General features: G+C 40.7%; 2 protein-coding genes across 2 annotated transcripts; one reads left to right on the top strand and one right to left on the bottom strand.

Annotated features, from left to right (window-relative positions):
- Window positions 1-1,441: 1,441 nt before the first annotated feature.
- On the bottom strand, window positions 1,442-8,558 carry amt (aminomethyltransferase; the record flags this gene model as incomplete). Its single annotated transcript, XM_080445748.1, has 9 exons — window positions 8,335-8,558; window positions 6,556-6,723; window positions 4,826-4,906; window positions 4,289-4,420; window positions 3,804-3,882; window positions 3,521-3,666; window positions 2,487-2,667; window positions 1,732-1,887; window positions 1,442-1,617 (listed from the first exon to the last, which is right to left on the bottom strand). Exons 1-9 carry the CDS (start codon window positions 8,467-8,469, stop codon window positions 1,442-1,444), a joined length of 1,254 nt encoding a protein of 417 aa, XP_080301874.1. The 5' UTR covers window positions 8,470-8,558.
- Window positions 8,559-12,031: 3,473 nt separating this feature from the next.
- LOC308097752 (uncharacterized protein) lies at window positions 12,032-15,809 on the top strand. The gene is made up of 4 exons (XM_080445756.1): window positions 12,032-12,674; window positions 13,689-13,841; window positions 14,487-14,708; window positions 15,230-15,809. Exons 2-4 carry the CDS (start codon window positions 13,703-13,705, stop codon window positions 15,364-15,366), a joined length of 498 nt encoding a protein of 165 aa, XP_080301882.1. The 5' UTR covers window positions 12,032-12,674; window positions 13,689-13,702; the 3' UTR covers window positions 15,367-15,809.
- The last annotated feature ends 332 nt before the right edge of the window (window positions 15,810-16,141 follow it).

The raw sequence follows: 16,141 nt of genomic DNA on the forward strand, positions 1-16,141 counted from the left end.
CCTGGATTTGTTGGTCTTTGTTTATACTAGGGACCTGTGTGAGTCCTTGTACAAAGTTTATTTACAGCGCTTTTGACTGAGTTAAACTCTCAATAAATGTACTATGTTAAAATAGTTCTATATTTGGACGAACACATACCCATTTACAGAGCAGTTTCCTCTCAGATTTCATACCATTAGGTCAATAAAGGCAAGTGGAGAGGTCTGCACACTTCTTATTAAAACAATCTTATGATTATGACAATATTGGCAACCATTCACAGTTGATCTGTTCAATCTCATTCCATTCAACATGACATTTATAAGATCAATTGGACCATTGCATTACAGACTATACATCACTCATCCTCTAAACACACTGTATACCATTCTGTTTGGCTGCACATACTGTAGGTATAGAACTCTGAATGTATAAAGATAGGGAGATACCTTATGTAGTCTACAAGTATTCTATCAATAGTTTGCTTGCAGTGTGCCTTTGTTTGGCTAAAGAGGTCCTGTTGTCATTGTACATAATTTATGAACTGATATATATATATATATATATATATATATATATATATATATATATATATATATATATATATATATGTATATGTGTGTGTGTGTGTGTGTGTGTGTGTGTGTGTGTGTGTGTGTGTGTGCACGTGTACCAGTGTCTTAACACAAATTCCTGTGCATTTATTGCAGTTGCTGAATAACATGATTTTGAGATTTAGAAGTTATAGGAGAGATAGTCAGTAGGTCACACGTAACCAGTGGACCAGTCTTCACATTCTTTTATGAATTTAGACAAAGCTTTTTCTATCATTCAGTCAACACCTTAATCCCATGTACAACTCTCACAAGTCTTTTGTTTTTTTCTCGCACCTTAACTAACATCTATAGCACATCATGTACAGCATATATCTGCTGCTATGCTCACGCACCTTTATGTCTTACCTAAGGTACTTACCGCACCTTATGTCTTACCTCAGGTACTGTATGTGTGTGTAAATATGTAGATCATTTGTTATTTTTTTATTGATTGATCGATCGCTCTTCCCCCTTGCCCCCCCTTCTTCCCTTTCTTTTTTAATGTAAATAACCAAAACAATTTAGCTTGCACAAAAACGAATTTCACCCACTGTTTTACACCTGTAAACCTGTGATTCTGAACTCTTCTAGCTGTCTCTCATTAATGCTGCATTGCTGCAGGTAAACACAGGGGGGCAGCGTTACTATGGGAAAGAGTGGGGACTCTTTTCTTGTGCCCCTACAGTACACCTGGCTGTACTGTATATCTGTGTGTGTGTGTACATATATCTGTGTGTGTGTGTGTGTGTGTGTGTGTGTGTGTGTGTGTGTGTGTGTGTGTGTGTGTGTGTGTGTGTGTGTGTGTGCGTGTGTGCGTGTGTGCATGTGTGCGTGTGTGTGTGTGTGTGTGTGTGTGTGTGTCCTTCTAGCCAGAGTAGTAGTTGGTGGGTACAAAAGGCATCTTGCTGATAGTAGCAGGCACTGCCTTCTTCCTTACTTCCACCTGCACGGCCGTCCCGTTTTTGGTGAATGCAGCATCCACGTAACCCATGGCAACGTTGTGCTTCAGACAGGGGGATGGGCATCCGCTGGTCACCTCACCTGAAGACACAAGCCAATGAGAACGTACTTCCTCACTCTTACTCAGTCATTTGCTCACTCACACATTCACTCACAACTTCCCTCTCTCAGTGAAATAAGTCATTAGTTTCTGACCTATGACTTTTCCTTCGGGGCAGAGTATGGGAGTGTGTTGTCTGACGGGAGGTCCAGTAGAGATCAGGCCAACTCTCTTCCTGGCTGTCTTTGCCTTAATCTGAGGCACAATGATGTCAGCACCTGGGAAATCCTTTGCTTGACGACGACGCTTCCCTTTTGTGAGAGGAAAGGAAATGGATAATGGTGTAAAAAAAAACATTATCCAGAATGGATAATATGTCAGTCTGCAGTGAACATAAAACCCCACATATTCACACCAGTATTTCCCCCTGGTCATTTTGTATATAGCACCCATAACCCAAAAAGAGTTTGAACTTGTTATAACTCTGAGAGTTTCAAATGTAATTTGAAATAAAAATGAGTAATATGTTAATATTCAGTGTGCTTTCGGAAATATGCAGTGTGAGCACTGGTGTGCTCTCTGGTCGTTTGTAAATTTGGTGCAGTCGGTGTGTTGCCGCTGTTCGAAAATACAGTGCCCTACTGTAGGTGCACTGAGTGTGTGCACTGACCAACCCTACTCAGAAGCAGGGTTGTCCAGTGTGTTGACTCCTGTCCTGGTGAAAACAACAATGGTGGAAGACGTAATAGCTAAATACCTACTAGACAAGGCTAAATGAATGCTAAACAAGGCAAGGTGAATGCTACTGCCAGTCATTGCTGCCTGTTGTTCATTATCCCCACCAGGAGACCGGAGCGGCCGAAGGCGAGGGATTATGTTTTCACTCCTGTGACGAATAGCGGAGCCTCACCTATAGTCCAGACTAGAGTTCCCTCCACAGGAGTTGTAGTCTCATCAATATCATTGCCGTAGAGACAAAGCCCCGCCTCCAGCCTTAGACTGTCCCTGGCGCCGAGGCCGGCTAACTTCACCTCACTGTGGGCTAGTAACTTCTCTGTTAGCTCCACCACTTTGGACCTGGGCACTGAGATCTGACAAAGTGGTGCAAGACATAAGACATAATGTAAGAGAGAGAGAGATGTACAAGGTACATAAGAGATGGGGGCCGTCTCTGCTAGTTTCACATTTACATTAGGCCGACAGGGGATGACACAGAGATTCAGAGAGGCAGAGAGAGAGTGAGAAGGTACTGTACACACGCAGAGAAACAGACAACATGATAGACACTGTGAAATGAACACACTCACAAACAGACAGGAATGGATTGTTTAGAAAGCCTGCTGGAACTGTGTAAGAGCAATACTAACCATGTGTTGTCTTTAATGCCTTTACTGTTTACAGTTGTATTATGCCTCCCTAGTGTCCATCTATTTATAGCTACTGTGCTTTTATATACTTCATGCTGTGTTGTCCATGCCACAAATCAAGTCCCTTCAGGAAAAATGAAGTCAATCAGTAGGTAGTGGAAACACTACCCTTCCTCTTCGCCTTGCCTACTTGTTGTTAACTAGTTGTACGAACTCTTGTTTTATTGGATCTTGTTTATTCGATACACTTATTTGTTTTAGCTCTTGCTCATTTGATTTAGCTATTTGTCTCATCTGTTTTAAATAGTAGGTAGCTGATATATCGCACTTTTACCTTAGCGCTAGGTATACTCTTGGTTGCTTGTTTTAGCAGAAAATGCACTTCTGGTGATTAGTAGTTTCGTTCCCTACCTATGTTGAATGCACTTATTGTAAGTCGCTTTGGATAAAAGTGTCTGCCAAATGACTGTAATGTAATGTAATGTATTGAATCAGTCAGTCTGTCTGTCTATCATCCATCTAACCACATCCATACATCCATTCATCGATGGAGACAACCATAGATAGTGGTGCTCACCTCCACCCCGTCCTCTCCGGTATATCCACAGCGGGTGACTCTGCAGTCCTTAATGCCAAACACCGTGGCCATGGTGGAGGTCATGAAGGTCAGTTTACTGAGGTTGTCCTTTAACCCTTCCTGGAGTACCCGCGACATGGATGGACCTAAACACATACAGATTGTTAGGCAGTCAATTAGTTAAATAACTCAATTAATGGTGGCAAAGTAGGATATAATACATAAATTTTTCATAAAGAACAGGGAAGCAGAAAAAACAGTGAAAGAAAGAAAGACATGTTACCTTGCAGAGCGATAAGAGATTCCTCCAGGAACTCCAGATCCACATCAAGACCTGCTGCCTTAAACTCTGCCACTTTGGCCTACAAAACACATGTGCATTTTAGTTGTCTTTCTCCCTTTGCCTTACAAACTGTCTGACAGCCAGTCTGCCAATGCCTACAAGTCGACATTGGTCAATTGTCGACTTGTCTCTCCCTGCCTGTCTTTTGACAAGTTGGGTAGCTTTCACAATAGTTGCCTTAAAAAAAACATAGGCATGCCCAAGCTGTAGTTGCTCAAACTTTGTTTTCAATATTCAATATGTTCCATATAAGTTCCACTGAAGTCTGCTTCAGCCAATCACGCAACTACCACCGCCGACACTACTTTTCTTTTTCAGCAGGAAAAAGCACTCCAGACAGCGTTTTTTTCTTCATTAAAGGCGGCTTGTATGAGTGTGACCATACCCGTATCAGTCTATTTTACCACTTCCCTCTCTGTCTGTACCTTCATATGAGCTGAGTCTTTATCAGAGCAGCCAGCGTTAGACACAACATAGAGGTAGCCCAGGTCTGTCTTTGTGATGATCAGGTCATCCATGATCCCTCCCTTCTCATTGGTGAAGAGGGACAGTGATCCCTAAGGTTGAGACAGACAGACAGGCAGACAGACAAAGTCAAACGCTTTTACATATTAGGAAGATAAACTCAGACTTGATATGGTTAAGTGACGCAGAGAGACTTGCATAGATTTTTGAAAATAAGATATTCACACTTGCGGAATATTTAGAGAATGAAAACATATTTGTGATATATCTATTTTAGTTCCTGGGTATTAACCAAATATTTTCATTTTCATTTGTTCAGTTTTCTGTTTTCCAAGAGGTGAATGTGATATTGTTTATTGATGTTTTCTAATCCCGTAAGGGATGGGTCTTATGACAAGACAAGACACGCAAATGAACATTAATGTATTCCTTCACTCGTGTGCACACACACACACACACACACACACACACACACACAGTTTACAGATGTAGTTTACCTGGTTGTCCTTCAGCTCTGCTACATCCGCCACCACCAGAGACTCCATGAACTTTATCCTGTCTCTGCCATGGACTTTGGACTGACAGGAGAAAACACAGACAAGTTAAGACTCGGAATGGTTAGTCCTGACAAAAAAACAAAACAATTTAGCATGATAACAATGATTCTAGCATGGACGTCACCCTGACTCTAGCATTGGGCATGGGTCTGACTAGCCCTGGTTCAGAGCGTTAGTGAGTTCCCTCTAACGCCCTGGAAGACCCCTCGCTCTGCGCACGTACAAGGAATTCCACTGCCCTGCCAGCGCTCAAGAGTAGTGAAAATAAACAAAACCATTTCGCTACTCACCGAAGCAAAGGCTGTTTTGTGTTGTTGAAAGTCTATTCTCCGCACTGGGGAGCCTCTCAGCACCCCACCTACTCTGTAAAATACACTTTTTGGGCAGAAAATAAAATATGTCAGCGAGACGGAAATTATTTTTATTTACTCCACAGTGCCCTCTACAGATTTTGGTTAATGGTAAGTTCAAATCCTCCAGATCTGTAGAGGGCACTGTGGAGTAAATACAATTTATTTCCGTCTCGCTGACATATTTTATTTTCTGCCCAAAAAGTGTATTTTACAGAGTCGGTGGGGTGCTGAGAGGCTCCCCAGTGCAGAGAATAGACTTTCAACAACACAAAACAGCCTTTGCTTCGGTGAGTAGCGAAATGGTTTTGTTTATTTTCACTACTCTTGAGCGCTGGCAGGGCAGTGGAATTCCTTGTACATGCGCAGAGCGAGGGGTCTTCCAGGGCGTTAGAGGGAACTCACTAACGCTCTGAACCAGGGCTAGGGTCTGACATGGAAAACACAAACAAGGCTATATTTACACGTATATATACTGTATGTATATGTACAGTTAACAGAATAACCATAATGCCCTACTCCAGGTTGAGAAGCATGCATAGCAGTAGCAGCAGAGTAGCAAGTAATGTGAGCCCTTTGATACTAATCACTATTATAGATGGCTGGTTGGTTCATACATGTAAATACATAGCTTCAAAGCTGGTTCCACTCGTGTGTTTATGTATGAGATATATTGAATACTATCGGTCATCATATCAGTATCAGGACAGACACAAAAATCACTCCTGTGTTGTTATATTGTGCGAATCTGATATGACGACGCGTTAACCACCTAAATCCTACACAGTATAATACCAGCCATACGTGATTTTAGCCTCTGCCAGCAGAGGGCGCAAGACTTTTCAATGAGAGAAGAAACTAAAACGCAATTATTTACAGTCATACCTCTTATATGACAATAACACATCCGTATGAGAACTCAATAAATAGACATATAATCAATTAGTGGGGGGGGGGTACTTTGTGTGTTGCACATATACATGTACACCAAGATGTGAGGCTCTGTGCATGTATTATGTAATTTGCTCATTTCAGTAATGTATCACAGAATCAGCTTTATTGTCACATCACAGGTTTACAGAAGTAAAAAAGTGTTATTTCCATTAAAAAAAAATAAGAAGAAGAGGGGGGCAGACAAGGGGGAAGAATGATCAATCTCTTCTGCACTCAATGTACTGAATGTGCGTGCAGCCGTGCACACTCCCCCACGTGTGTGGGACTGACTGAGAGATTACTCTTAACCATGTATGCAGGTGTGTGTGAGTTGTGCACTCGCTCTTCCTCCTGTATGTGTAGGTTACCTGTTCACGTGTCTCTCACCTGTAGCATGTGGCTGACATCAAAGATAGAGCAGTGCTGTCTGGTGTGCATGTGTGAGACGATGTGACTGTCTTTATACTGTACAGGCATACTCCAGCCTGCAAACTCCACCATCTTCCCTCCATGTGCCCTGTGGAAGTCGAACAGAGGTGTCTTCTGCATGGGAGCCTGGGGTGTAGAGTAGAGAGATCATATGCTGAGGGCAGAACATAACAGGAAAACTATGGAAATAAACCACTGACGTTATTTCAGTGATTTTAATTAATCACTCATCTGTCAATTCCTAAAAATTGGTATTGAATGTAGCAAACATCACTAAATGATACACATGCAGGCTAAGAAAACTATCATTGTCTCCTGTAGTCTGTCTTCGGTGTGTGTACTATTCTAGCATGAGACTGTGCAACGAGAGTAAAGTCAGGACATAATTCATTTACCTTGTTCCACAATCTTGCTGCTATGTTGTTATTTTTAGCTATGTTTTATAACTTGTGGGTAATTTTTTGTATCATGAATTAATTTCCCCTTGGGGAATAATGTTTGCTCAACTCAACTGTATCCTATTTTTTATACCAAACTTTAACCTTTGCACCAGCCCATGCAGGGGGCTTATCAGTGTCTCTGCAGTGCATTGTGGGAATGCATTATGAAAAGGGCCGACAGGTCTGTCCGTTTTACGAAACTATCCAAGTTCAAAGTCAGATCTCTAAGTCAGAATGAATGGTCAGTGTGTGTGTGATATACAGTATCTTAAGAAGACTAATCATTTAGTCCACACATGCACACACAATGTCACACATGCATGCGTGCGCGCACGTGCACGTGCACAATCACACACATACAGCTCCTGCACATGCAGCACTCAAGTACAGTAGGCCTAATGTGAATGAATTTAGCTCATTCTTCTCAACGTCTTAGTCCATAAGGTCTTATATAGACTGATATACAGATATGCTATACGGCACACTACATTTTATCAATCTACAATTAACACGTTAAACTGTCCCAGCAGACTTGAACATTATCTTACTCAAAGCATCACAGAAATAGTATTATAATCATCTCACTATAAAAAAAAGGTTAATTCATTTTCAGCTTTTTAAAATAGAAATGTGCTGAATGAATGGATTAATTCATTTCAATTATAAACATATGAGTAACATGAGGCTTTAAAGGCCTGGCAGTATCAGGAGTCAGTCACTCGTGTTCTTAATAAAATCATCCTCTCTAGTGAAGCAAACAGTACAGGAATGGTCTCACACATGTGTGTGTGTGTGTGTGTGTGTGTGTGTGTGTGTGTGTGTGTGTGTGTGTGTGTGTGTGTGTGTGTGTGTGTGTGTGTGTGTGTGTGTGTGTGTGTGTGTGTGTGTGTGTGTGTGTGTGTGTGTGTGTCTGTGTCTGTGTGTGTGTGTGTGTGTGTGTGTGTGTGTGTGTGTGTGTGTGTGTGTTGGGACAGATGTAACCTGCATTAAGTTTGCATGAGCAAACTGGAGGCACAACTGAAAGGGTATAAAACAAATCTAGGTTGCTCATGCGAAACATATGAAATCATTCATTGTGGTTTAAAACTTGAGCCTTGGAAAATGAGCATTATAACAATCACCCCTACAATTTACAACATTAGAATACAAATTATATTATGCCTATCTTCTGTTTTAAATATCATCTAGGCTAAAGTATCTTTGCATAGGCCTATAGGTTGGAGAAGATCTAAGAACTTGTCAAGTTTGTTGTGCATTGCATTCATTGCATAGATGGGTTCAGTTAACGTTAGCCTACCTCTGAACTGGAAGCATGCCTCTGTTGCTGAGTAACCGAGGCTACCCGCTCACACTCTCTCGGAACCCGCACCCTGGTTCCTCTGGATCCTCTGGATCCCAGCCCTCCGCCCCGAACCAACATCCGAGTCCACATCGTTCAGGTCGTTGTCGCCAGCTGAGCTCCAACACGCACTCGTTGAACGTCACGGTAACACTTTGTGGTTGTCCGACAACTCTTTTGGACTCCGGTCACTCCGCACTCCCAGGAATTTCTGCTTTCACTGCAAAAACATCAGATAACCGACCGCGAGCACCATATGAGCAAGGCATTGTGGGAATTGTAGTTGATGTTCCTGAGTTCGAAAGTTAAAGCTGTATCCAGTGTGTGTGCGTCGGTGTGCGTGTAATCTTCACTTTCCTGCATTACTATACTACTAATGCATGGTCAGGGACTACTATGCGATACCTTCGCAGACCACCAGTGGTCTACGGACCAAAACCCCATAGGCCTAGCAATTATTGCTATTGGAATATAGAGCTATTTAACACGTGCATAGTTACTGACATTTTGACCGCACAGTGTCTCCTGAAGAGGATTGTCTTCTGAAGACAGTCAGGAACTGTTTTTGCACCTATTGAAGGTTTTAAGATCACCCAGCTCTTTCCTTTTTGATGCTGCATGATTTGGTCCCTGTCTGAGAACACAGGCCCTCATGCTTATAATAGGTTTTAGCGCAAGTCTCAGCAACCCTCGTTTGCTGTTGCATGGCATGGGCTCTGAGAATTGTTGGTTTGACTCTGCGAGTATGGAAATTGACTTTTATGGGGTAATTTCGATGATCCTAAAGGCCTAAAGAGGAGCTAGTACCAGTTTCCCTGTAGACAGACGACCCCCCCCCTCCCCTTTTTTTGTACATATTTTTTTGGGCGGTGAAACCGCCCCTATAAGTGAGGTTTGGAAATTTGTACAATTATCCTGCGCTGTGATTGGCCAAAAATGTACCCCACCTAACCCTGCACCGTGATTGGCCAATCACAATCTATTCAGGACTGTGATTGGCCAGTGTCACATGACACATGTGCCTAGCCCTATATAAGAAACCATAACTTTAAAAAAAACATATTTGTTTTTTTAAAGTTATGGTTTCGTCCATCATAAAGAGTGTTTCAATAAATGTATTTATCTTTTGTACATGATTGGTTGACTCCATTCAGTATTGTGATTAGCTAGCAAGACACATGCTGTGATTGGCTAGTGATACATATGACGAAACTAATCTAAAACCACTGTGATGTGACACTAGTATATTACTTAGATACTGTCCATTTCGTGAGAACAGTAAAGAAGAACTCAAAGATCACTATGGCTGAAATGAGAAAAGGGAAAACCGATATTGAGAAGAAAATAGAAAGTCTTCCTAGAAGTGGCCCTTTTAGATCAAAGCATATATCAGAAAAGGTTAAAGATGGAATTGTGACAAAGCACAGATCTGGCCAAGGTTACAGAAGAATTTCAGGTAAACTTAAGATTTCTAAGAACACAGTTACCAACATAATCCATAAATGTAAGAGACGAGCCTTGGTGGGAAACGTAAAGAAGAACCCAAAAATCGCTATGTTTGAAATGGGAAAAGAGGAAAAGGATAAAATGAAAATGGTAAGATCAAAGGGTATTCCAGAAGAGCTCAAAGACAGAATTGTGGCAAAGCACAGATCTGGCCAAACTTACAAAAGAATTGCCGCTGCAGTTAAGATTTCTGAGAACACAGTAGCCAAGATAATCGGTAAATGGAAGATGTTTGAGAAAAGCAAGAGTCTTCCTAGAAGTGGTGATTTGGCCAAAGGACTTACACAACAACAGAGGCTAAAAAACTTCAAAACCACTGTATATACAAACAATTATATATTTTTTTTAACCATTGTACATCGGAATATGACTTTCATAAAGAGTGTTTCAATAAATGTATTTATTCTTTGTACATGATTGGTTGACTCCATTCAGTATTGTGATTAACTAGCAAGACACCGCCCACTTCACACAGGGTGTGATTTTTGGGCGGTGAAACCGCCCCTATAAGTGAGGTTTGGAAAAATGTACAAATATCCCGCGCTGTGAAACCGGCCCTATAAGTGAGGTTTGGAAATTTGTACAATTATCCTGCACCGTGATTGGCCAATCACAATCTATTCAGGACTGTGATTGGCCAGTGTCACATGACACATGTGCATAGCCCTATATAAGAAACCATAACTTGAAAAAAACCAAAAATTTGTTTTTTTCAAGTTATGGTTTCGTCCATCATAAAGAGTGTTTCAATAAATGTATTTATCTTTTGTACATGATTGGTTGACTCCATTCAGTATTGTGATTAGCTAGCAAGACACCGCCCACTTCACACAGGGTGTGATTTTCGGGCGGTGAAACCGCCCCTATAAGTGAGATTTGGAAAAATGTACAAATATCTTGGGCAGTGAAACCGCCCCTGAAAGTGAGGTTTGGAAATTTGTACAATTATCCTGCGCTGTGATTGGCCAATCACAATCTATTCAGGACTGTGATTGGCCAGTGTCACATGACACATGTGCATAGCCCTATATAAGCAACCATAACTTAAAAAAAACCATAAATTTGTTTTTTTTAAGTTATGGTTTTGTCCATCATAAAGAGTGTTTCAATAAATGTATTTATCTTTTGTACATGATTGATCGACTCCATTCAGTATTGTGATTAGCTAGCAAGACACATGCTGTGATTGGCTAGTGATACATATGACGAAACTAATCTAAAACCACTGTGATGTAACACTAGTATATTACTTAGATACTGTCCATTTCGTGAGAACAGTAAAGTAGAAGTCAAAGATCACTATGGCTGAAATGAGAAAAGGGAAAACCGATATTGAGAAGAAAATAGAAAGTCTTCCTAGAAGTGGCTCTTTAAGATCAAAGCATATATCATATATCATTGGTTGACTCCATTCAGTATTGTGGTTAGCTAGGAAGACACCGCCCACTTCACACAGGGTGTGATTTTTTATTTTCTAATGCTTTTTTTGTATATTATTTCATTTTCTCATGCCTTTTTTGTACATAGTGGTATATATTTTTTCCTCTGTATTCTTATGTTGATTTTTGAACTGTTTGGTTGCTACTATATATGTCTATGAAATTAATTCAAGGACCCCAACGGAAACAAGCCCGCAAGGACTTTTTTGGCCGGACCTTTTAGACAAAAGCATTATAAATGTAACTGTGTTGTTTTACATTCTTTTGCCTAATAACAATTTCAATCAATCAATCAATCAATCCCTGGGTTGATTTAACTGAGTATGTGCAAAGTCTTATGATTATGGTAGGGTTGTGATGTAGTGGTAACACTTTCTATGAAGGTCTCCTCTATAATGCTTTATAAGCTCATTTATAATGCCCTTATAATGTATTATAATGCTCGTTATAAATGTTAATAATCAAGTGTTACCGAAATATGCTACAGCATGTCTTCACAAATGGAGCAATGTTATTTGGGTGTATGTTTACCTCTAGTTAGACCAGTCAGTGATCAGTGAGTAATCCTTTGGCCCAAGACCTAATAATACATCTATGGTCTCTGTAGCTATTTTAGGCTTGTGGGGTCTGCAGGGTGGAGTGGAGAGAGCAATGGGTTATGGGACACACACTCTCTCTCTCTCTCTCTCTCTCTGTGTCTGTGTGTCTCTTTCTAGATCTCTCTCAGGGTGGCAGAGAGTCTTGGGCAGAGGAATTGGGAAAACACCGACACACACACCCACACACACATGCTCACGGTGGAAAAGGAGGAGAAAGTAGGGTGCTACTATAGTTTCTCACAGACCCACATGCACACCACGAGAGTCTCTATAGGAAGGACTGTAACTTTGTCACAAAACTTGGAAGTGTTTTTGTCTGTTTTTCTGACAGTTTAACCAAGGACATTGTGGAATAGCAACTCGGAATATTCAGAAGGAGGATTGAATGAACTTTGGAGACAATGTTACTCGTACATGCTGTGGTTCCAGAGTTTTGCGTGTGACCTCGGATTAATTACTGGAGTCTGGAGTTTTTGCACATGGTTTCAGAGACACAAAGACTGAAAGACGCAGACAAGGGGACACACACACACACACTCTGGTCTGTTTCATGGTGACAGACTGTCAAGTGTTTATTCCTCAGTTCCGTTATTTGGAGCTTTGTTTTGGCCAGTGTTATTTAAATTTGAATATTTTTTCCCCGGGCCTGCACTGTGAATTAACCTGCACATTGGGAGGTAAATAAAATACAAAAACCTGCTTTTGTGGACTGTCTACTTGTCGGACCCTCGAACCATCTGCCAACCTTTTCAAAGTAAGTATGTGACACATTTTCACTGCTTATTTACATTATATGTCTTTTGGGCCATTTTATACAGACATGTCTAAAATTTATTTGAGAGATTCATTGACATGAAAACAGTGATCACTGGGATTAGACTCCAGTCTACAACATCACACACACATACCATGCATCCTGGCCCACTGACCCACCAGAAGATAGGTCAGTATAATTAGTAACGGCAGCCAACATAGTCAGTCTAACTAGTGAGTTCAATGGACACTTCACCCAGGGTTGGCGTCTTCAGATGGTGGTTCACCCGGACAGACATTCAGCTAGTTACAGTAGTCACGTGGCTATATTCAGTTGATCGTTGCGTCGAACAGACCATCAGTTACTCACTCACTTAATATATGGATTAGTCACTCATTCAATCACAGTCGGTCGGTCTGTCAGTCAATCCATCACAGTTACGACAGTGAGACAGCCATTGGTCTGAACGAGTCTGTATCCAGTCAACTGTCCTGTGGTGGCTGTGAGTTCAAATTCCAGCAGCTCTGTAACATTATGGGTTTGATAACTGGCACTAATAATAGCACTGATAAACAAGCTGGTCATAACTGGTATGCTTTGTCTATGTTCACAGTTTCAGCCTTTGTGCATCTGTGCCTATCTTTGCCTCCTCTCTCTCTATTATCTCTTTCATTGTGTGTGTGTGTGTGTGTGTGTGTGTGTGTGTGTGTGTGTGTGTGTGTGTCTTTCTCTCTCTCTCTCTCTCTCTCTCTCATTTCCTATTCCACTCTCATACATAGAGAATATTTTACATATCTGACCTGTTTTCCTTGTCTTCTTGTTTCTGCAAATGATGGGAGCTTGCACGACAAATTATTTATACCACTTTGTTAAACACCTGTAAACCTATAATGTGACAATAATGTTGAGGTTGAAGTTGAGAACAGCGTCCTTTCATCCCCCTTCCCCTTATCTCTCCTACAGGAAAGACAATAAAGCTAATATTAACACATAACCTTTTGTATCTTTGTGTAGCAGCCGTAGTAGACATGTCACGACCCCCATCCTCCTCTCAGACAACTCCTCCCTTCTACAGAGTCAGTGAGAGAGATCTGACTGAGATAGAGCTGCATTCTGTTGACTCCATCAATGACCTGCACCGCACACACCCTGAGCACAGCCACAAAGGTACTCTCTCTCTCTCTCTCTCTCTCTCTCTCTCTCTCTCTCTCTCTCTCTCTCTCTCTCTCACTCACCATGGGACTGAAATTTGCAGTGGTGGAAAAGGTATCAAGTAAGGTATCAAGTAAAGGTATCAATACTGCAATGTAGAAATTGCAGTACAGTATATAGAAACTCAAAAGTGTTGGCATCAAAATATACTTAAAGTACCAAAAGTAAAAGTACTCATTATGCAGAATGTCCCGTTTCACAAGTTATCATAATGTCTAAAATGTATAAAAATCGTTTGAAAATTGAAGATTTACAAGCTCGATGCAACGCGTTGTGAGCTTGTAGATCGGCTATTTTCAAATAGCCAAAGTTTAAATAGGGCTGGTTAATGTATGTTTTTTTTATAATAATCAAAAGTTTTCAAATAATTGTAGTGGCGTAAAAGTACAATATTTGACTCTGAGATGTAGTGGAGTAGAAGTAAAGTATAGAAAATTGGAAATACTCCAGTAAAGTAAAAGTACCTCAATATTTTACTTAACATAAGTAAAGTACTTGAGTACATGTATTTGGTTGCTTTCCACCACTGGAAATGTGTAAATGAATAACAGTTGACACTGTACATACCATATAAATTCTCTTGTGTTTCTAAAATTCCAGGTGTGAGGCCCCCCCGCCCACCTGCTCAAACTCCCTCACCCAATGGGAATGTCTACATGCAAGACATGACAGCTGTCAACCAAAAAGGCCAACCAATCAGCAGTAAATGGCAGAGTCATCTAAAGGACATGTTAAACTCCAGTTCATCCCACGCCTACATCATGACCTGTGGTATCGTCACACTGCTACTGCTTATAGTACTGCTCATCTTCTACTTCCTAGGTGAGACATAGGGATCATTCGCTCCCTAGCAGAGTAAGCAGGTCTAGCTTGCCCAAAATACCATTACAAAATACCATCACCATTTGGTGCTCACTAATGCTCATTATAATATGGTAAAAAAAAATCTACTCTGTCTCAGAGGAGGGCTGTGGACAGTTCAGAAACCGGTCTACCAGTGACATCATCGATGGGGAATCCAAGCTAATAGAAACTGCAGGCTTTCTATTCCTGGAAAGTTAGCATGCTAGCAATTGTTCTCGCAATAATAAAGATTATGAAAAAAAAACAAAACAACGAAAATGTGGCTGGTAGGCGGGTTTCTGGAGTGTCCACAGCCCTCCTCTGAGACTTAGTGAGGAGGACCAATTATATGAAGATAGGTTGAAAATAGGTGAAGTCGTCCTTTAACTAGATATTAACCAGACAGACAGATTTCTTCCTCCTATTACATGTGTGCAATTTGCAGTCTTTCACTTGCTGTCTACCTTAGTTTACATCTTCTTTGTCTGTTCCTCCTCCAGTCCAGCAGGGCAGCGCTCTACGAACACTGACCGAAGCAGTTAGAGAAAAACAGACCGTTTCCATGGAGATATCACAGTTGATCCAGGAACTACAGGCACTGAGACAAAACCTGACAGCCATGAGAGGAGGACCATGAGGAACAAACACACACATACACAAATAACTTACTTGCTCACTTTGCTTACTCGTGTGTTACACTAGTAGTAACACGCACGCACACACACACAGTCACAGAAAGGAACCTGTGACAAAATGTGACTCTATTACACATGAGAAATCAGAGCTCAGCAGTATCTTACATACCCAGACCTCAGCTATGGGCTCCTCTCTTTTTATTCCATGTCCAAATCCTACACTGAAGGACTTTGGGGAGGTAAAATAAATAAATGAAAAGGACTTCTGACTTCTATGCTCTATAATGGCCATATTATGTACAGTCAAACAGTCAGACTTAGAACAGAAAAGAAAGCTTGAATGATGTTGAGCCTGACACTGCAGTGACGTGAAAATGGCTTTAGTTAAAATTATGAATAAAAGTGTGAATTTAACAATATAGGCTACTGTTGATGATAATTGCACAAATGTCATTGTTTGTTTGATTGAAAAATGTACAAACAAGGAAAGCAAATACTGCTCAATATTCCTCAAATACTCTTTAATATGTTTAATGTTTGAATGAAAATGATGTGACATCTTAGTGCTCATATTACTTGGTTCATTAAAAAATGTAATCTGTCCCAACTTGTGACTTGTATGATTTAAATGTACATTTCGATTACTGTCAACTGCAAAGAAAGTGTAAAGCAGTAAAAAAATGAATAACCTACATTATTTGTATAGTTTGCAAAACAAAATAACAATGCCTTGCAGAAAAATACATGTATACATAAATGTCAACAAAGGTTAAGTAA

This window comes from Gymnoscopelus braueri, assembly GCF_963280865.1.
Source record: "Gymnoscopelus braueri genome assembly, chromosome: 12".
In the NCBI taxonomy this organism is placed as follows: Eukaryota; Metazoa; Chordata; class Actinopteri; order Myctophiformes; family Myctophidae; genus Gymnoscopelus; species Gymnoscopelus braueri.